This window comes from Microcaecilia unicolor, chromosome 6 (genome assembly GCF_901765095.1).
Source record: "Microcaecilia unicolor chromosome 6, aMicUni1.1, whole genome shotgun sequence".
Taxonomy (NCBI): Eukaryota; Metazoa; Chordata; class Amphibia; order Gymnophiona; family Siphonopidae; genus Microcaecilia; species Microcaecilia unicolor.
In genome coordinates, this window is record NC_044036.1 from 194,344,422 (window position 1) to 194,366,254 (window position 21,833).

Genomic DNA, 21,833 nt, shown 5'->3' on the forward strand with positions numbered 1-21,833 from the left:
ACTGGGAGAAAAATAATGACCAGTGAGCTTCCTGAGGGTTAAGTCTTCGGGCCTCCTGGAAGTATAATAAGTTTTGTGACCTTTTGCCACAATGAATGAATGTTTAGTTCCCTCCAGAAGATGACGCCACTCCTCGAGTTCTAGCTTGATGGCCAAAAATTCCTAGTCTCCAATGGTATAATTCCTTTTGGCAGGTGAGAACTTCTTAGAAAAAAAGCATAAGATAGCAATTTGCTGTTTGCGTCCGGTTGAGAAAGGATAGTGCCCGCCCCTATGGACGATGCATCTGCTACCACAAAGAAGGGTTTCTCCAGGTCAGGATGGCGAAGGATTGGTGCTGTTGTAAAGGGCTTTTTCAGAAGACCAAATGCTGCTATAGCTTCTTCAGACCAGTCCTGGGTGTTGGCTCCTTTCTGGGTCAGGGCAGTCAAAGGTGTGGCAATGGAGGAATAGTTCTGAATAAATTGGCGGTAGTAGTTTGCAAAACTCAAGAACCATTGTATGGCTTGTTGTCCTTGGGGAAAAGGCCAGTCCAGAATGGCAGACAGCTTAGTCGGCTCCATCTTCAGGTCTCAGTCTGACATGATGTAGCCTAAAAAGGGCAACTCGCTGCATTCAAAGACACATTTCTCCAGTTTGGTATATAATTGGTTCTTGCTTAGGCGCTGCAGGATCTCTTTGACTTGTTCCTGGTGCTGGATCAGTGTCTTGGAGAAGATGAGGATGTTGCCTAAGTACACCAAGAGGTCACGGAAAACATCATGTACAAAGTTCTGGAAGACCACAGGAGCATTTGAGAGGCCAAATGAAACTCCTTTTGTCCAAAACCTGAATATTAGAGTCCACATTAGAAAACTTCTCCACAGCTTCCTGAGATAATACAACAGTTTGAGCCATTACTGTCTTTAACATACCCTCCATACAGAAATTCAGGTCCCATAAATCCTTTAAGGCAACATCCTGCTTATCTCCCAAAACATGGGTCTGTGAACTCACTTCCAGGACTTGAAAAGAAGTAGGCAATTTAGTGTAGACTAAAGAGTTATTAGAACTGTCAGTTTGCACAATCCCAATTGGAGTTGGAGTAACGTCATTCAATGCCCCTCCATTGTAGGAACCAGGGGGGTAAGGGAGAGATATGGTCAGGAGAGCTTAAAGAAGCTCCCATAGGAGATACAGCCTATCCATCGGTCTTGCAGGTTTTGTCGTGGAAACCTTGGGTTTGGCCTTCCTCTTAACCATGTCTTATATAATAGGAAAAAAAGCTATTTATTGGCAAAAACTCACAGTCTCTCTCAAGCTGTCCTTGTCGCTCCTCAGTGCTCCAAAGGGGCAACACATGCCCCTTAGGCCACACCCTGCAGCCGCGCACTACAAATGACGCTGGATCTTAACGGAGCACTTCAGGCCCCTCAATGATGTTAGCAAGTGGCTCACAGGTGCCTGATCAAAATGGCAGCACAATCCTCCCTCCAGTTGGCTATGCGGGGTCTAGCTGTTTCACTGCAGCACTCGGGTGGGTGAAGACTCTCCCTGTATCATTCTCTAAGTTAAATATCTATATCATATCTCCCCTCACTTGCCTTTATTCCACAGTTAACATACTGAGATCTTTACCTCTGTCTTCATATGCTTTATGATGAAGAACCGATCAGTTCAGTAACTGCTCTAATATAGTAACTTTGCAAAGTATAAACTGAATTGTGTAGACCAAACCTTCTCAGTCCAGTCTTCGGTGCACACCAAGTCCCATCGGGATTTCTGGATATCCACAATGAATATGCATGAGATTAACGTGCACTTGCTCCTTGATATGCAAATCTATATATCTCGTGTATTCATTGTGGATATCCTGAAAACCTGATGGGATTTGATGTGCCCTGAGGACTGGGGTGAGGAGCCCTGATGTAGACAATTGATGATGTGTTTGTTTTTCTCTTTTGTTTAAACCTGCATCTTTATTCACTCACTCTTTCTGATTGCAGATATTGAAAAGGCCCTGGCACGCCCTGGGCCAGATGTAGTGATCTGTGATGAGGGGCACAGGATAAAGAACTGTCACGCCAGTACTTCTCAGGCATTGAAGAATATCCGCTCCCGCCGTCGGGTAGTACTGACTGGCTACCCACTCCAGAACAATTTGATTGAGTACTGGTGCATGGTGGATTTTGTGCGACCTGACTTTCTGGGTACCCGGCAAGAATTCAGCAACATGTTTGAGCGCCCTATCTTGAATGGACAATGTATTGACAGCACACCACAAGATGTACGCTTGATGAGGTATCGCAGCCATGTGCTGCACAGCCTGCTGGAGGGCTTTGTGCAGAGGTGAGTTTCCAGATAGCATAGTAGTTCTGTGCTGTCTTTACTGGCACCGTGCTATCCAACTGAGCAGTACCAGACTGAGAAGGATGAGTGATCTTGATATTCTACAAACAGGAGCATCTTCATTCTATCTCAGTTTCCTAGGCTCCATCCTAGAGAACCCTCAACTTTAAATTTTTGTTTTGGTTAACTATTGGAATAAGTTTAAAAATCTAATCCACAATGGAGTAAAGTTTTTAAAAAGCCACTGACCAGATAATGTATGTGGTTATTTCTAGTTGATTATCTTTATCTTGCTGCACCATACACCTGGAATAGACGCCCTGAGCCATTACATCAGGCTCCATCTCTGGCTGTCTTCAAATCTAGGCTAAAAGCCCACCTTTTTGATGCTGCTTTTAACTCCTAACCCTTACTCACTTCTTCAGTACCCATGTTTTATCATTCCCACCTTAGTAATTCCCTTATCCCTTATTTTTCCTGTTTGTGTGTCCTAATTAGATTGTAAGCTCTGTCGATCAGGGACCGTCTCTTCATGTCCAGTGTACAGCGCTGCGTACGTCTAGTAGTGCTATACAAATGATTAGTAGTAATAGTAGAATAATGTTCAGTCTCTCTCATCTCTATTGTGGCCACTTGGTGAATTAATGAAATGTCAGCCCTGTTGGATCTACCAACCTAACAGATTCGTAAATTTTAGGAATGTAGATGCTTTAAGACAAACAACCCCCCCCCCCCCCTTTCCCTGGCAACCATGAATCTCAGTACTCAACCCAGTTACCTATCGGTACCATTATCGTGTTTAAATCACTTTCCACCCTGACAGCCCCATTTGTAAAAGTGTGATCTGGATCTGGTGAAGAGATCACTTAAAAACTCTCTATTTAGCACCCAATCCACCCTCTTCCTTGCTAGTCTATCACCATCCACCATCTCTTAGGCAAGAGGAGGCATGTTCATCTCCCTCCTGTTCCAGTGCAAGTGCTGATATTAACCCCTGCTGCTCTTTTTGGTCCTTCAACGACCAATGATTAGTTCTCCCAGGACCATGACAAGCCTAGTTTGAATATGCCAGGAACCCTGCTTTCTATTTTGCTGCTCCCACCCCTTGAGGATTCATAGGGAACTATCCTCCCCCACTTTAAACCAGCCATCAAAACCTGACTCTTTGAAATGGCCTTCCCGGGTTGCAGCTAGAAGAGGTTCTCTGATCGTCTCCCATACTGTTCTATCTCCCTTACCCTTTTTCTCTTTCCCTCCACCCTCTCTACTCTCTTCTCCCTCCTATTACTTTCTAACTTAACTGGGTATCAATGTTTTACTGTCCTGCCGTTTGAAGTTCCTTTCTGAAGTATTAGGAACTTAGCCTGTAAACTGCTTAGTTCCTCTTGTTGGGTAAAGCAATAGATCAAATCTGAATAAAGTAAAGTATCATTGTAAACTCAGCAGTGGAGCAGAAGGGAGATGACTATAGATAGGCATGATGGGTGGGGATCTCTATGTCAGTTCTGGGACTTACTTTTACAGATCAGGATGGGAAGAAGTTTATGCAGCGAGGTCACAGTACTTTGTTTTTACAAAGCAGTGCTGTGGGGATGGAAAGAGGATTTAGCACTGGAGCAAGCGCTATTTTTTAAAAATTACAATGGGGTTCCCAAAGTTGGGGTTGGGGATAGAGGAATATAAAATTGGCAGTGTTCTGCTATCTGTACATTTATTTACTTACGGCCCGATGATCAAAAGCCCCTTGCTGTTCCAAACAGCACTCTAAAAATAGCGCTGGAACAGCGCGGGGCTTTACTGCCCCTATGATCAGAGATAATAGCAATCAAAATTAAGCATGCTATTATCTCTGATCATTGGAGATGAATAAGAAGATACCTGTTTAGCATGCACTTGCATGCTACTTGTGGTCAGAGCCTGCGAGTGCGTTCTTTCACGTGCTTGGGGTCTGTGATCCTGAGGCGGTAGCAAGCATGGGCACTAGTATGCGCTAATAGCCTGTAGCGCCCGCGTTTGCTTCTGATCATCAGCCCCTTAGGGTTTAAGTATGATAAAATCTGGGCTTAACACATAAGAGCCTTTCCCATTCGCTAAGCCCAGATTTAACACGGCACTTTTGGGGTTTTAAAACAAAATATTTTAATGCAGGCACTGTGCTGCTGTCATTATTGCGCGGCACTCGCATACAGTTAATGCAAGAGCATTTACTGCTTCCTATTTAGGAGGCACTAGGTGTTCCCATGTTAACTCTGTGTTTTCTACTTAGCACACGCTAATCATAACAAGCTAGCTGAATAAGTTGGGAATGCCCACTCCACCCATGACACCCCCCTTTTCAAAAATATTTTGTAAAAATAGGTAACATGCTGATTAGCACATGTAAATAGGCAAAATACTGCAAAACACTTTAATGGGTTCAGCAGTAGCCTGTTCTTGTATGCTAACCATGTGTTAAGGGCTAAGCCCTTTAGTAAAACACACTCCTTATTATTGATTATGGATATTTTACTACATGTAGGGGATATTTCTTCCGGGGTTAGTACTTATGTTTTTAATTTTGTAGATTTTTTTTTTTTTTTTAGTAAAGTAATTTATGCTTATGGAGTCTTATTTTTTTCCAAAGACAAAATCTCCCCACTCCTGTGTGACCATGAAAGCAAATTTTCATAGAAAAAATCCCAGTGATGTTTCTCTTTGAAAGTTTGGGGACCAGAAACTGCTTTCTTTTTCAGTGGAAAGTACTTGCAGGAATTTCAAAATGAAACCCTTGTGCATACTGACTTTCCCTACTACAACCCCACCCCTTTTAATTTAATGGGGATCAGGCACTTTTCAAAAGCAGTTTTTACATGAGTAAATGCATCTTTACCAACATAAAACTTTGAAAGACTTCCCCCAATGCACCTACCCCCTTGATTTAGGTTTGTTTTTCTTAATATGCTCTCACTTCTCTTTTCATCATCATTCCCATTTTCTTTGCTCACAGGCGAGGCCACACTGTGCTGAAGATCCAACTGCCAGAAAAAGAGGAACATGTCCTTCTGGTGCGGCTGTCCAAGATCCAACGTGCTCTTTACACAGAGTTTATGAACCGCTTCCGGGATGCGGGCAATAGCGGTTGGCTGGGGCTGAATCCCCTCAAGGCCTTCTGTGTCTGCTGTAAGGTGGGGATCATGGCAGAGTACCTTAAGATGGGTGGTGGTTGGGTTATTTGTTATCTGTACAGTGATGCAATTGGGTGGGTATCTTTGCTGTCCCTTTAATTTTCAAGTTTATTTTGTATTTGTTGTATCTCTAAATGGAAAAGTCAACTACTGTATTTTTACATGTATAGTCCTGAATTCTGTAAATGGTGCCGAAAGTTGGGCACTGAAAAAAATGAGCGTTGAGCAGTATTCCATAAATGGTACTCTAAGTTGGGTGCCATTTATAGAACAGCGCATAGCGCTGGGATCCACACCCAACTTTGGGCACAAAGATTTTCACCAACTGAAAGAGCAGGCTAACTTGAAAGCCCGATTTGACTCAGGTGGAAAGCAAGTAGGATAACATAGAGAATAGGTCCTGGAGGATAAATCTCCAGTTAATCGGTATCCCAGAGACCAACTTAGAGCCCAAGGGTTTTGGAAACCTGGTTGGAGAGGCCTTTGCAGCTGAAAAGTACTGTCGGACCACTATGCATTGAAAGAGCCCATTGCGTTGGCCCATGGACACCTGACCTGTAGACTAGAGTGGTGATTCTACAACTGCGGAAATATTGCAAGCTTTAAGATCCAGAAAGTGGATGGAATATGAAAATCACTAGGTACTTTGTTTTCAGGATTATTCTACCCAAACGTTGGATCAGAGAAAAGAGTTTATACCCTTTACTCCATAAAAGATAATCTTGCAAAACTGTGAGTGTTCCATGGAGGAGACACATACACTTTTGTGGACTATCTGAAAGCAAAGGAGTATGGACAGTCCTTTGAGAGAGCCTGTGATATGAGACCCCAGCTGTTCTGTTTAGATTTTCACAGATTATGGATTTTTAAAAAAAATATTCTTTCTTTCTCTTCTTTTGGACCTTGCCTTGTTGTAGGACAGGGACGGCATGGTCTCAGGTATTTAGAGGACAAGGGAAATTTCTGAACAAGCCCTTGGAGCGAGTGGTAAACACTACTGCAAATAATTATGATGAACTTAAAATGTTTCCTAGTAGCATATATGGCACGGAAGATCTTTTAGAGATTGAGATGCTGGGAGCTTCCGTCTCTATGTAAAAGACTTTGCTTTACGTGCTGCCTACATGTGAGATTGCTCTGTACTGCTGTTTTTTTGTTTGTTTTTTTAGTAACGTGCTAGCAAGCAGGGGAGGTGGAGAATAAATGGGAAGAAAAGTTACCTTCTCAGGGGCACTAAGGGAGTCTATAATGTCTTTCCATATCATCATGCTGATCAATCCATAGACTGGTGGGTTGTGTCCATCTACCAGCAGGTGGAGATAGAGAGCAATCCTTTTGCCTCCCTGTATGTGGTCATGTGCTGCCGGAAACTCCTCAGTATGTTCTCTATCTCAGCAGGTGGTGGTCACACACAGCAGCAGCTCTGGCTAGGTCTCCAAGCCTAATTCTCTTAGACTTTGTTGAGTACCTGGGGTTGAGGGCTCTTCTTGAGCAAGTGCAAACCTGGTGGCGCCAGGTCCCTCCTTTTCTCCCCCCTCCTGCTGGCTCCGTTAAAAAAAAAAAAATTTTTTTGAACATCCTTTAAGGGCGTTTATTTCAACGTTTAAATCAGCGTTTATTGCAGCTGCTCACTGGGACACCAGTTCGTTACAGCTCGGAGCAAGAAGCAGGTAATTTTTACCTTTTGTAGCGGGCAGGGGGTTCCCCGATCGGTCTCCACGTGGCTTATGGCGTCGGAGGGCGAGGGCGCGAAGCATCGCTCCCTGGACCGCATGGGCGCGTCTAACGGGAATGCGGGGGTTTTCAAAGCCTGAATCGCCTTTTTTGAGCGTCAGTTTGGAGTCCGGTCAGTGTCCTGGTTCTTCCTCCGGTGTGGCGCTTTTTCCCGCCATAAGCGCCCATCCCCCGCTGCTCGCCCCCTCCATTTTTGCCGGCCACTCTGCTCGGATGGCTTCTTCTTGGGCCACCCTCGAGGTGGGAGACGTTAATGCTATGGTCGCCCTTGATTCGGGCGACGGCAAGAAAGCGGCAAAAGTTAAGCGCCGTTCTTCCCGCGCGGCTCCTTCTTGGAGTTTCACGCCGGACGCCATGTTGGATGCGCAGCATGTTTCTCCCCCGCTCTTGCGAGCGCCGGTTGAGGGTGCGTCTAGGGCCGTGGCCCAGGCTGCAGAAGTGCACAGTCTGGGGGGTTTCTCCCCTGAGTTCATTTTGCTGCTGCATCAGGCTTTTCTTATGCAAAACGCTGCGCCTGCTCCCCTGTCTGATAAAGGGGTTGAGGCCTCCGGAAGCAAACGCCCTCGGGTGGATTTCCAGGCCCTAGAGGACTCTGTCTCCTCTGATGTAGATGAGGGCAGCGAATCTGAGTTCTCCCAACGGTCCTTTGGGGATTCCTTGGAGGAGACGGATTCCCGCTCGGATGGAGCGGATGACCCCTCTACAGCGCGGATCTTTCGCTCAGAGGATTTGCCCAACCTGTTAGTGCAGGCCATGAGCATTTTGAAGATTTCCTTTCCGGAGGACGTCTCTCCCTCAGCCTCTGCTGGCTCTGCCATTATGCTGGGGACGAAGCGCCCGCGTAGAACCTTCCACGTGCATGAAGCCATGCACACCTTGATTTCGGCTCAATGGGATTTCCCAGAAGCGAGCCTTAAAGTGGCTAGGGCTATGTCCCGCCTCTATCCTCTGCCTGAAGGTGATCGGGAGGCCTTTCTTTGGCCTACCGTGGATTCTTTAATCACTGCGGTGACTAAGAAAATGGCGTTGCCGGTGGAAGGTGGCACGGCCCTGAAGGACGCCAAAAACAGAAGATTAGAGGCGGCTTTAAAGTCATCCTTCAAGGCGGCTGCTTTAAGTTTGCAGGCCTCAGTTTGCGGCTCCTATGTGGCCAGGGCGTGCCTGACAATTGTGCAGCGGGCTTCCCCCTCGGATCTTTCCTTGAGGGCTGATTGGCCGGCCCTGGAATCGGGCTTGGCCTACTTGGCAGACTTGCTGTATGATGTCTTTAAAGCCTCGGCTAAAGGTATGGCTCAGACAGTCTCTGCACGGCGCTGGCTTTGGCTGAAGCATTGGTCTGCTGACCACGCCTCTAAGTCTCGCCTGGCTAAGTTGCCTTTTAAAGGCAAGCTGCTCTTTGGGGTTGAGCTGGACAAGATTGTGACCGATCTCGGCACGTCTAAGGGCAAGAGGTTACCAGAGGTCAGGGTTCGGGCCAGTGGTGCCTGCCCCGGTTCCTCCAAAGGATGGTTTCAGGAAGACCGTCGGTATCGCCCGGGCAAGTCGGGCTCCTCTGCCCCCTCTTCCTTCAAAAGGAACTTCTCCCCCAAGCAGCATTCCTTTCGCAGAGACCGCCGTCCCGGAGGTGCGTCCTCTGGTCCTCCCCCAGGGTCTCGTACCCAATGACGGGGCCCTGGTCCTTGGCTCAGAGCAGATTGGAGGACGCCTGTCCTCGTTTCTGGGCGAGTGGACCAGGGTAACTTCAGACGCTTGGGTGCTGGAAGTCATCAGAGACGGCTACAAGCTAGAGTTCTGCCAACCCTTAAGAGACGGGTTTTTGCACTCTCCCTGCAAGTCTCCGGTCAAAGCTGTGGCAGTGCAGCAGACTTTGGACAATCTGATCCGCCTGGGTGCGGTCGTTCCGGTGCCAGAAGATCAGCTTGGCAAGGGACGTTACTCCATTTACTTTGTGGTACCAAAGAAAGGAGGTTCTGTACGGCCTATCCTCGACCTCAAAGGGGTCAATTGGGCCTTGAAAGTTCGACACTTCCGAATGGAGACGCTCCACTCTGTTATAGCGGCAGTGAAGGCAGGGGAGTTCCTGGCATCCTTGGACATCAAGGAAGCTTACTTGCATATTCCCATCTGGCCTCCTCATCAACGCTTTCTGCGTTTTGCAGTCCTGGGCCGACACTTCCAGTTCAGAGCCCTCCCGTTCGGGTTGGCTACGGCTCCGCGGACCTTCTCCAAAGTAATGGTGGTCATCGCGGCCTTCCTACGAAAGGAAGGAGTACAAGTCAATCCTTATCTGGACGACTGGTTGATCCGAGCCCCCTCTTATGCAGAGTGCGGCAGAGCTTTAGACCGGGTGATTGCTCTTTTGAGCTCCCTGGGGTGGATCATCAACCTGCCTGACTCAGTCCCTGGAGTATCTGGGAGTTCGTTTCGACACCCAAGTGGGCAGAGTGTTCCTGCCAGACAATCGGATTGTCAAGCTTCAGGCTCAGGTGGACCAGTTCCTAGTAGCCTCTCCTCTTTGGGCTTGGGACTATGTGCAGGTGTTGGGCTCTATGACGGCCACGATGGAAGTAGTGCCCTGGGCCAGGGTCCATATGAGACCTCTACAGCACTCTCTACTGCAGCGATGGACTCCAGTGTTGGAGGTTTACGCTATGCGCCTTCCCTTGGATCCAGCGGTGCGCAAGACGCTGAGCTGGTGGCTGAGGCCAGACAAGCTGTCCACAGGAATGCCTCTTTTCACCCTGGAGTGGGTTGTCGTCACGACGGACGCCTCTTTGACGGGCTGGGGAGCCCACTGCTTGGGAAGGACAGCACAGGGGCTCTGGTCTCCTGCAGAGGCAAAGTGGTCTATCAACCTCCTGGAACTCAGAGCCATTCGGTTGGTGCTTTTGGAGTTTCTCCCGGTACTGGCGGCGAAGCCAGTACTGGTCTTGTTGGACAATGCCACGGCTGTGGCCTATGTCAATCGCCAGGGAGGTAACAAGAGCGCCCCTCTAGCCAAGGAGGCCATGAAGCTATGCCAGTGGGAGGAAGCGAACCTGGAAAGGCTGTCGGCGGCCCACATTGCGGGAGTCATGAATGTCAAGGCGGACTTTCTCAGTCGCCATACCTTGGATCCCGGAGAGTGGCAGCTATCTGCTCAGGCGTTCTTGGACATCACGAAGCGCTGGGGCCAGCCAAGCCTAGATCTGATGGCGTCATCGGCCAATTGCCAAGTGCCACGCTTTTTCAGCAGAGGACGGGACCCTCGATCTCTGGGAGTAGATGCTCTTCTCCAACAGTGGCCGACACAGGAGCTCCTCTATGTGTTCCCACCCTGGCCCATGTTGGGCAGGGTGCTAGGCCGGGTGGCAAAGTATCCGTGCCGGATAATCCTGGTGGGTCCGGACTGGCCCAGACGTCCCTGGTATGTGGACTTGATCAGGCTCTCAGTGGACGGCCCTCTGCGGCTGCCAGCGGAGCAGGGCCTGTTGCATCAGGGTCCTGTGGTGATGGAGGATCCCTCCCCCTTTGGTCTTATGGCCTGGCTATTGAGCGGAAGCGGCTGAGGAAGAAGGGCTTCTCAGATAAGGTCATCACCACTATGCTGAGAGCGAGGAAGCACTCTACTTCTACTGCTTACGCCAGGGTTTGGCGTACCTTTGCATCATGGTGTGAGGCAGGCTCTCTTTCTCCCTTCACTGCTCCAATTTCTTCAGTGTTGGCGTTCCTGCAAGAAGGTCTGGAGAAAGGCCTGTCGCTCAGTTCCCTTAAGGTCCAGGTAGCGGCTCTGGCTTGCTTCAGGGGTCGCCTGAAGGTTGCTTCCCTCACCTCGCAGCCAGATGTGGTGCGCTTTCTCAAGGGAGTTAATCACCTACGCCCTCCTCTGCGCTCGGTGGTGCCTCCGTGGAATCTCAATCTAGTGCTAAGAGCCTTGCAGAAGCCGCCTTTTTAACCCTTTTGGCATCTCTGAAAGATCTGACGTTGAAAGCAGTCTTTTTGGTGGCTATCACTTCAGCCAGACGAGTTTCCGAGCTCCAGGCGCTATCATGTCAAGAGCCCTTTCTGCAGTTCACGGAGGCAGGAGTGTCTATTCGCACGGTGCCTTCCTTCCTGCCCAAGATTGTTTCTCGTTTCCATGTGAATCAGCAGCTCTGTCTTCCCTCCTTTTGTAGGGAGGACTACCTAGAGGAGTACTCTGCTCTCAAATATCTAGATGTGAGACGAGTCATCTTCAGATACTTGGAAGTGACCAATGATTTACGGAAGTCGGATCATTTGTTTGTGCTGTTTGCAGGTCCTCGTAAGGGTCTGCAGGCATCCAAGCCTACAGTGGCACGGTGGGTCAAGGAAACCATTGCAGCGGCTTATGTGGCTGCGGGGAAGATGCCGCCTATCCAGCTGAAGGCTCACTCCACTAGAGCACAGGCGGCCTCGATGGCAGAGGCCGGGTCCGTCTCCTTGGAAGAGATTTGTAAGGCGGCAACTTGGGCATCGGTTTTACCTTCTCCCGTCATTACCGCTTGGCTGTGGCTGCTCGGGCGGAGGCCCGGTTTGGAGCTTCAGTGTTGTGGTCAGGTATTTCAATGTCCCGCCCTGAGTGAGTACTGCTTCGGTACATCCCACCAGTCTATGGATTGATCAGCATCATGATATGGAAGGTAAAATTATGTATCATACCTGATAATTTTCTTTCCATTAATCATAGCTGATCAGTCCATAGCCCCTCCCAGATATCTGTACTGTTTATATTCTGGTTGCATTTCAGGTTCAAGTTTAGTCTTCAGTTCCTGTTCAGGAGGATCTTCGTGTTCAAGTTTTTCGATTGAATTCTTCTGGAGTTGAGATGATTTTGTGTTACAGTGAGCTGCTGCATTCCTCTCCCCTCCATTTTACGGGGCTGGATTGAGACCTAAATTCTGCCAGCGCTCCCTCCCGCTTCGTGCGGCAGTAGGGTAGCATTGTATCCCTCCCGCTTCGGCGGTGTTAGGGTCAGCCAGCTACTCCCGCGGTTGCGGTCGCAGAATAAGCCAGATCCCCCCGCATCGGCGGGTGTGGTGTCCCTCCCCCGCTCCGCGGGGATGAGCTGGACGGATTCCCCTCCCCCACTTGTGTGGGGATGAGCTGGGTTGATTCCCCTCCCCCGTTTCGGCGGTGGTGAGCTGGGCAGAGTGTCCCTTTGTGGGTGTAATTCTCTAAGTGCTGAGTCCTGTGGATGGAGCTTTCATATCGACATACTGAGGAGTTTCCGGCAGCACATGATCACATATAGGGAGGCAAAAGGATTGCTCTCTATCTCCACCTGCTGGTAGATGGACACAACCCACCAGTCTATGGATTGATCAGCTATGATTAATGGAAAGAAAATTATCAGGTATGATACATAATTTTACCTTGAAGCACATTTGATCTGTTCTATGAAGACTAAGTTGGGTGGCATTTATGAGATGGAGTTTTCTTTGGATTCTTAAGTTGGAACACCGTTAAATGGGGTCAGTTGGTTCAAGGACATGTTTGAAGAAGTGTGAGAGTTGATGTAGTGGAGTGGGTCTTACGAGATGTGGATATGGGGATTAAGGTGGGTGGAGCCATTGCTCTGGCTGGTGGGTTGTTTTGGGTAGAGTTGGGTGGGGGGTTAGGGGGCAATGAAAGTTATTTTCAATCAGTTGAGGGAATCCAGTGGAAGCAGGTAGTAAAGGGAGTGGGTTTAACCCTAGTGTTGGTGATGTCTTGGTTTCATGGAAGGGACTGTCTATATGGGGTAGTTGGGAGGTACAGATAGGAAGGGATAGAGAGGAGTGATTCTGGGAGGGAGGGGGAAAATAGGATAAATGGTTTTGAGAATACCAAAAAGCTGCAGCTTTTCTCCCAGCAATAGTATTTTTTTTTTTTTTTTGGGGTGGGGAGGAAGAGCAGTTAGGTGGAGCTTGAGGGGAACAACAAGAAAGGAGGGAGCAAGTTAGGGGGAATTTTAGATCAGCTATGTTTGAGGAGCTGTAAGTGGGAGTATAGAAACATAGAAACATGACAGCAGATAAGGGCCAAATGGCCCATCCAGTCTGCCCATCCTCAGTAACCACTAACTCCTCCTTTTCCCAAGGGATCCCACGTGCTTGTCCCATGCTATTTTGAATTTTGACACAGTCTTTGTCTCCACAACCTCCACCGGAAGGCCATTCCACGCATCCACTGCCCTTTCCGTGAAAGAGTATTTTCTTAGATTCCTACTCAGCCTATTTTCTCTTAACTTCATCCTGTGCCCTTTCATTCCAGATAAGATGGTGGCTAGTGTAAACGCCAATTTTTAAAAAGGGTTCCAGAGGTCATCTGGGAAATTAGACTGGTGAGCCTGAAGTCGGTGCCAGACAAAATGGTGTGCTTAATATATTGATCCTGGAGGGAGGGTTACCCCTTATGCCTTCTCAGTCTTGATGTTGAGAAGGCCTAAGAACATAAGAGTAGCCATACAGGGTCATAACTAAAAGTGGACAAAACGATGGGGCCTGATGGGATACATCCGAGGGTGCTCAAGGAACTCTGAAAAATTCTCGTGGCTCCGCTGACTGACCTCTTCAATGCTTCCTGGAGTGGTCCTGGAGGACTGGAGTACTACTACTACTACTTAACATTTCTAGAGCACTACTAGGGTTACGCAGCGCTGTACAGTTAACAAAGAAGGACAGTCCCTGCTGAAAGGAGCTTACAATCTAAAGGACGAAATGCCAAGTTGGGGTAGTCTAGATTTCCTCAATGGAGGTATAATGGTTATGTGCTGAAGGCGACATCAAAGAGGTGGGCTTTAAGTAAGGATTTGAAGATGGGCAGGGATGGGGCTTGACGTATGGGCTCAGGGAGTATTCCAAGCATAGGGTGAGGCGAGGCAGAAAGGGCGGAGCCTGGAGTTGGCGGTGGTGGAGAAGGGTACTGAGAGGAGGGATTTGACCTGTGAGCGGAGGTTTCGGGTAGGAACGTAAGGGGAGATGAGGGTAGAGAGGTAATGAGGGGCTGCAGATCGAGTGCATTTGTAGGTAAGTAGGAGAATCTTGAACTGTCCTCAGACTTGAATTTAGACAAGAATGGCTCCTCCTACATATTGTTCATTGGAACAAAGATTCATGGTCAGTTCGACCATCTGGAGAAGAGCAGATGTGGTCTCTTTGCACAAGAGTGATAGTAAGGAGGAGTTTGGGAATTACAGACCAGTCAGTCTGACCTCGGTGGTGAGTAAACTAATGGAAACGCTTCTAAAATGGAGGATTGTGAGGTTTCTTGAACTGAATGGAATGCAGAACCCGAGGCAGCATGGCTTCACTAGAGGCAGGTTTTGCCAGACGAATCTGATTGATTTGTTTGACTGGATGACCAAACAGTTGGACTTGGGAAGGGCGCTAGATGTGGTGTACTTAGATTTCAGCAAAGCCTTCAACACGGTTCCACACAGGCAACTTATAAATAAACTGAGTACCCTTGGTATGGGACTTAGAGTGACTGACTGGGTTAAAAATTGGTTGAACGGAAGGAGACAGAGGGTAGTGGTAAATGTAAGTAAGAAAGACCAGATATCCAAGCCTACACACACAATAAAACACATTAATGCTAAAAATTAAGTAATTCATATAAAGTAGACACACATACAATAGAGCATGTGCTCAGCACACGTACAGCAATCTAATCTGGTCTAAGGGCCATCTCTTCCATTGTAGGAACAGTCTGCAGTCATGTATGGAATGCTAATTGAATGAAATAGGCCTTCAGAGAAGTGCAAAATGAAGTGTAGGAAGTTTTCAACCAGAGATTTTACAGAAGAGAATTACATAATGTGGGTGAAAGAAAGTAGAAAGCACTAGACCTTGTGGATTTCCACCTTGCTTTGGAAGGATTTATTTATTTATTACATTTATACCCCACATTTTCCCACCTATCTGCAGGCTCAATGTGGCTTACAAAGTACCGTAAAGGCGTTTGCCATTTCGGTTGATGATAAATACAAGAGTGTGTTGTGGTCAGATGAGATAGAGGATGAGGAAGAACCAATCTGTTATCATTCAAGGAACAAAGAGTCCAAAAGGAATTATATGGAATTATTAGGGAAGCAAGGTAGGCAGGAGTATTACTGTAGAGAACCTTATGGGTCAAAGTAAGGATTTTAAATTTAATTCTAAATTTGATCGGTAACCAGTGGATTCGGACAAGGAGCGGTGAGGCATGATAGTAATGCTTTGCCTGACAGATGATATGTGCAGCAGTATTTTGTAAGGTTTGAAGATGCTTAAGGTTGGATTTAGTTAAGCTAGCATAGATAATGCAAATCGTATCTTGAATGAATATAGGCATAAAACAGAGAGGAAAGAGAATCAGAATCAATCAAATTGATATTAATCTATTCAAGAAAAAAAAAGTTCTTATTACATGGGAGATCTGAGAAAGACAATGTCAAATCAATAATGATTCCAAGATACTTAAAAGAGGGGATAGGGATAATGTGTTTTGTTTTTTTTTTGTTACACTTGTACTCCGTGCTTTCCCACTCATGGCAGGCTCAATGCAGCTTACATGGGGCAATGGAGGGTTAAGTGACTTGCCCAAAGTCACAAGGAGCTGCCTGTGCCTGAAGTGGGAATTGAACTCAGTTCCTCAGTTCCCCAGGACCAAAGTCCACCACCCTAACCACTAGGCCACTCATAGATACATCCAGCATGCCACTATCTTTTCAGTTCCTTTCTTTACCAAGGATAAGTGGAAGGGGGGGCTCTGGGTGTCCCTATCATTCTGTGGTACTATCGTGCAGCCCAGACTTGGGCCGCGCTCGAGTGGTTTCAGGATTGCCCTCATAAATTGTGGGTTCATCTTGAACAAACGATGGTGGGTTCTCGGTTGAAGCATCTTATCTGGCTGCCTCGTAAATTCTGTCATTTAGCATCTGATTTATCACTCTCTGTATATGCAACTTTTTATTATTGGGATTCTCTTTTCCTTAAGCATGACTCCCCATTGACCTGACAAGTACTGATTGCTCACAATCCCATGTTTCCTCCAGGGGTGGGGACTGCAGTTTACTCTTATTCAGCTTCACTGGATTTAACTACTTGGGGGCAACTTTATGACGATGTCCAGATAATTTCTTTTCCTCTCTGTCTGAAGATTATCAGCTTCCTTCCTCTGATGTTGAAGCTGGGTATAGGCATATGCATTTTTTGCCCGCTCCTGGTAATAAACAGTGGATTATCCGTGAGGACTCTCTTTTGGAGGACCTCTGTAAAGATTCTAAGGGCACTAGAGGTCTCATCACCTGTTTTTATAAATTCTTGGGCTCATTCCCTGTCCTATACTCTTCATAGAATGAACTGGGTGTCTCCATCGCTGAAGATGATTGGAAGGTTATTGGAAAAGTTTTGTTGAAATCTTCTTTGGCTCTATCTGTCAAGGAAAATGCGTTCAAGGTTGTATATCGCTGGTATCTTACTCCAGTCAGATTGCATCATATGTTTCCAGGAGTCTCTTCTACTTGTTGGAGGGTATGTATTGAGTTGGGTACTATGGGGCATATTTGGTGGACTTACCCGGATGCCAGAGCATATTGGAAAGCCGTCCAGGGATGTCTGTAACATTGGATTGGTTGCCCCGTTCAGTGGCACTCTGCTATTTTTTTCTTGGCAAGAAACCGGTGAGCCTTACTCATCCACAATCTTTACTGGTCCGCCAAGCCTTTCATGCTACAAGATTGAATTTGGCAAGCCAATGGAAACAACACAGTGTGCCCTCCTTGGTTAAATGGATTACAAAGTTATGGTATATTTGTGATATGAAACGCTTAATGGCAGTTAAGAATTGTTCCCTGTCTAAATGGGAAAGATCTGGGACCCGTTATTTGGCATCCAGCTCCATTTAAGTGGTGAAGACTCTTCTTTTGGACATTGTGTTTTCCTTTTTTTTTTGTTCTTTGTGCTCTGTGCATCACTCACTCTACTTACTACAGGACTTGAGGGTGTTAGGGGGTGGTAATCTGTTGGTTGTATACGTACAGGGAGGAAAGGGGAGGGGAATCCCTAAAAATGTATAGAAGTTGTTATAGGCTTTTTCTTGCTTTTTTGACTTGTGCAGTTTTATTGTGGTACCCTATGGACATGTTTGTACTTTTTACTGTTGTGTTTGAGTTTTAATAAATCTAAAAAAAAAACAGGTCACAAATACCTGGCAAGATCCCCAAAGAGTACAAAACATTCTATACTGCTTATCCCAGAAATAGTGGATTTTTCCCAAGTCCATTTAATAATGGTCTATGGCCTTTTTCTTTAGGAAGCCGTCCAAACCTTTTTTAAACTCCGCTAAGCTATCCGCCTTTACCACATTCTCTGGCAACGAATTCCAGAGTAATTACACGTTCAGTGATGAAAAATTTTCTCCAATTTGTTTTAAATTTACTACATTGTAGCTTCATCGCATGCCCCCTAGTCCTAGTATTTTTGGAAAGCGTAAACAGACGTTTCACATCTACCCGTTCCACTCCACTCATTATTTTGTAGACCTCTATCATATCTCTCCTCAGCCGCCTTTTCTCAAAACTGAAGAGCCCTAGCCACTTTAGTCTTTCCTCATAGGGAAGTCGTCCCATCCCCTTTATCATTTTCATCGCCCTTCTCTGCACCTTTTCTAATTCCACTATATCTTTTTTGAGATTCGGTGACTAGAATTGAACACAATATACGAGGTGTGGTCGCACCATGGTGCAATACAAAGGCATTATAACATCCTCATTTTTGTTTTCCATTCCTTTCCTAATAATACCTTACATTCTATTTGCTTTCTTAGCCCCAGCAGCACACAGAGCAGAAGGTTTCAACGTATCAATGAGGACACCTAGATCCCTTTCTTGGTCTAACGTGGAATCGTGCATGACATAGCTATAATTCAGGTTCCTGTTTCCCACATGCATCACTTTGCACTTGCTCACATTAAACGTCATCTGCCATTTAGACGCCCAGTCTTGTAAGGTCCTCTTGTAATTTTTCACAGTCCTCCTGCGATTTAACGACTTTGAATAACTTTGTGTCATCAGCAAATGTAATTACTTCACTAGTTGCTCCCATCTCTAGGTCATTTATAACTGCTCCCATCTCTAGGTCATTTATAACTATGTTAAAAAGCAGCAGTCCCAGCATAGACCGCTGGGGAACCCCACTAACTACCCTTCTCCATATAGAATACTGACCATTTAACCCTACTCTCTGTTTTCTATCTTTGTATTTATTTATTTATTTAAATTTTCCAATATATCACCACATAAAGTGAATATGCAATCGGCATTATTTAACATTAGGAAACAAAAATAATAAGTATATATCTTTACAGTCCATTTGTCCACAAGTTAAAGAAATTTGATTCCAAGATTAAGGAAATTAAAAAAGAAAAAAAAATACAAAAATTAATAATCAATAGATGCTTCCTCTGGTTCAGACCCCAGCCTGCTAAATTAGGGAAGGTTTACTATATTCACATCAACTCTTGCATCAATAAACTCTTTCAACTGTTTTGGATCTACAAACTGAAAATGTTTACCCTCAAGCATCACATTACAAAAACAAGGAAATCGCAAAACAAAATTTGCTCCCAATGCCACCACCCTGGGGCGAAGTTCCAAAAAGGCCCTTCGTCTCATCTGTGTAGGCCGTGAGAGATCTGGAAAGATACGGACCTTTGAGGCCAAAAACAGATTTTGTAAGTGTCTCAACGGCATTCCTATCAGGCTCCAACGCGAAAGTGGCAAGCAGAGTTAACCTCTGAGTAACTATTTCTAATGAACTTTCTAGGAATGAGGTAAGATTCATTCCCTCCCCTATTACGGGGGGGGGGGGGGGGGGTTGCCACCTCCACTCCAGTACTCCCGATGTAATAAGCCCGTGTAATGGGAGGGAGTGAGTCCTTGTCCATTCACAGGATGTCCACCAGATATTTTTTAACCATCTCCAAAGGAGAAATTAACGGTGATTTGGGAAAAATAAGAAACCTAAGGTTAAGCCTTTTAGTCTGCTTTTCAAGGTATTCAAGTCGTTTATGTAGGAAATTATTGTCTTTAACCAAAGCTGTTTCTATAGATCCCATTTCTTGAATTATGATACCCAAACGTTCCAATTTCTGGGTTTGCTGTGCAGTCACTTGTGCTTGAAGCAGGGCAGCCTCAGAAAGAACTTCAATATCAGAAGAATTCTGCTTTAAAGTAGTTTGCATAGAGGTTTGGATACTGTAAACCATGTCCCATAGTGACTCCATCGTCACAATTGCTGGTCTAATCACTCCACTAGCCACAGGAGGAGATTGAGGTAGACTATCAGCCCGAGCTAACTTGGAAACAATAGCTTGAGGCAATACCTTTGAAGCCTGTTGTAGTAATGTTTCCCGAAGTTGAGAATCTATCTCTGTTGCTGCAGTCACACCCTCAGACAGGACCAGCTGAGCCACTTCGGCATCTGTCTCTGTTTGAACAGCCAGCAACTCTCTTCCAGGCTGGGGAGGTGCAATTCGCTCCACAGGGCTCAAGGAAGCCCCGTTTCCACTCTCAATCGACTCCGAAGGGCCGAGAGCTGCAGTGGGGGGTCGAAGTTCCCTGAGGACCCAGTTGCTGCCTGGGAATTTGCAGGGTTGTTTGTTTCATCGTCGAGGAGGTCACAGGAACCGAGGGAAATTCCTTTACCTTCCCCCTCCGCTTCCCCATGGGTAACGAGGCTACAGAGGCACCAAGAGAAACTCACAAACACAGCAGCCTCCAGGAGCAAACACAGGTGCGTCTATTCACAGCGCCATCTTGGAATCCCTTTTCTGTTTTCTATCTTTTAACCAGTTTTTAATCCACAATAGAACACTACCTCCTATCCCATGACTCTCCGATTTCCTCTGGAGTCTTTCATGAGGTACTTTGTCAAATGCCTTCTGAAAATCCAGATACACAGTATCAACAGGCTCACCTTTGTCCACGTTTGTTCACCCCTTCAAAGAAATGTAGTAGATTGGTGAGGCAAGATTTTCCTTCACTAAATCCATGTTGACTGTGTCTCATTAATCCATGCTTTTGAATATGCTCTGTAATTTTGTTCTTTATAATAGTTTCTACCATTTGGCTCGGTACCAACATCAGACTCACAGGTCTATAATTTCCTGGATCTCCTCTGGAACCTTTTTAAAAAATTGGCGTTACATTGGCCACCCTCCAGTCTTCCAATACCATGCTTGATTTTAAGGATAAATTACATATTACTAACAATAACTCCACAAGTTCATTTTTCAGTTCTATCAGTACTCTGGGATGAATACCATCCGGTCCAGGAGATTTGCTAGTCTTCAGTTTGTAGAACTGCCCCATTACATCCTCCAGGTTTACAGAGAATTCATTAAGTTTCTCCGACTCGTCAGCTTCGAATACCATTTCTGGCACCGGTATCACACCCAAATCTTCCTCGGTGAAGACCGAAGCAAAGAATTAATTTAATCTCTCCACTACGGCTTTGTCTTCCCTGATCGCCCCTTTTACTCCTCGGTCATATAGCGGTCCAACCGATTCTTTTGCCGGCTTCCTGCTTTTACTATACCTAAAAAACCATTTTACTATGTGTTTTTGCCTCCAACGCAATCTTTTTTTGAAGTCCCTCTTAGCCTTCCTTATTAGCACTTTGCATTTGACTTGACGTTCCTTATGCTGTTTCTTATTATTTTCAGTCGGTTCCTTCTTCCATTTTCTGAAGGATTTTCTTTTAGGTCTAATAGCTTCCTTCACCTCACTTTTTAACTATGCCGGCTGTCGTTTGTTCTTCTGTCTTCCTTTTTTAATACGCGGAATATATTTGGCCTGGGCTTCCAGGATGGTGTTTTTGAACAGCATCCACACCTGATGTAAATTTTTGACCCTCGCAGCCTCACCGTTCTTCTCATTTTATCATAGTCTCCTTTTTTCTTTTTTTTAAATCATGTTTATTGATGAACATCAACTCAAGTATACAAGAATATTTTCAGCAAAGTACATAAACATAATATCATCAAGAATATGCAGACGGTGAACGGTCAACCAAGTTGTACAGTAACCAACAGAAACATTAAGTAGCCTCCACCACACATGGTTCCTATAGCACTTGAGAGCAAATGACTTGAACACTGTTCAACTTTTAATAATTTTCCCCCCTCCCCCTTTCCCCTCCCCACCCCCTTACCCCCCAATCCTTCCCCCCTCAACAGTTCAAAATTCTACTGCGTGCGACAGATGACAGGGTATCCCAAAAGGGAAGCCATATCCTGCAAAAACGCTCTCCTTTCTCAGAGGCTAGATCTGTCACCTCCCGTTTCTCCAGCGAGCAACATTCCATCATGGCACTTCTCCACTTGGCCACACTGGGTGCATCTGATTGCAGCCACAATTGAAAGATAACTCGTTTCCCCATGAGCACAGTGCGTTTCAAAAATGCTGTGAGTCCCTTAGGTGCTTTACCCCGAATCTTGAATACATCAAACAATTGTCCAGGAGTAGGTGTCCACGTCACTGACCACATGAGAGCAATGCATCTGCCCAATTCCATCCAGAAAGCTCGAACCACCCTGCAGCACCAAAACATGTGGCCCAAAGTGGCCTCCGCCCCCCCCCCCCCC

The 21,833-nt window shown here is 46.2% G+C and overlaps 1 protein-coding gene across 4 annotated transcripts in view; it reads left to right on the forward strand.

Moving 5' to 3' along the window:
- The window catches only part of RAD54L2 (RAD54 like 2), a 430,539-nt gene that overhangs the window by 237,904 nt on the left and 170,802 nt on the right, over positions 1–21,833 (forward strand). For all 4 annotated transcript variants that reach the window (XM_030205506.1, XM_030205503.1, XM_030205505.1 and 1 more), the window contains exons 10-11: positions 1,986–2,328; positions 5,315–5,492. In XM_030205506.1, the coding sequence (XP_030061366.1) occupies positions 1,986–2,328; positions 5,315–5,492 (521 nt within the window). The remainder of the gene's footprint in view (positions 1–1,985; positions 2,329–5,314; positions 5,493–21,833) is intronic.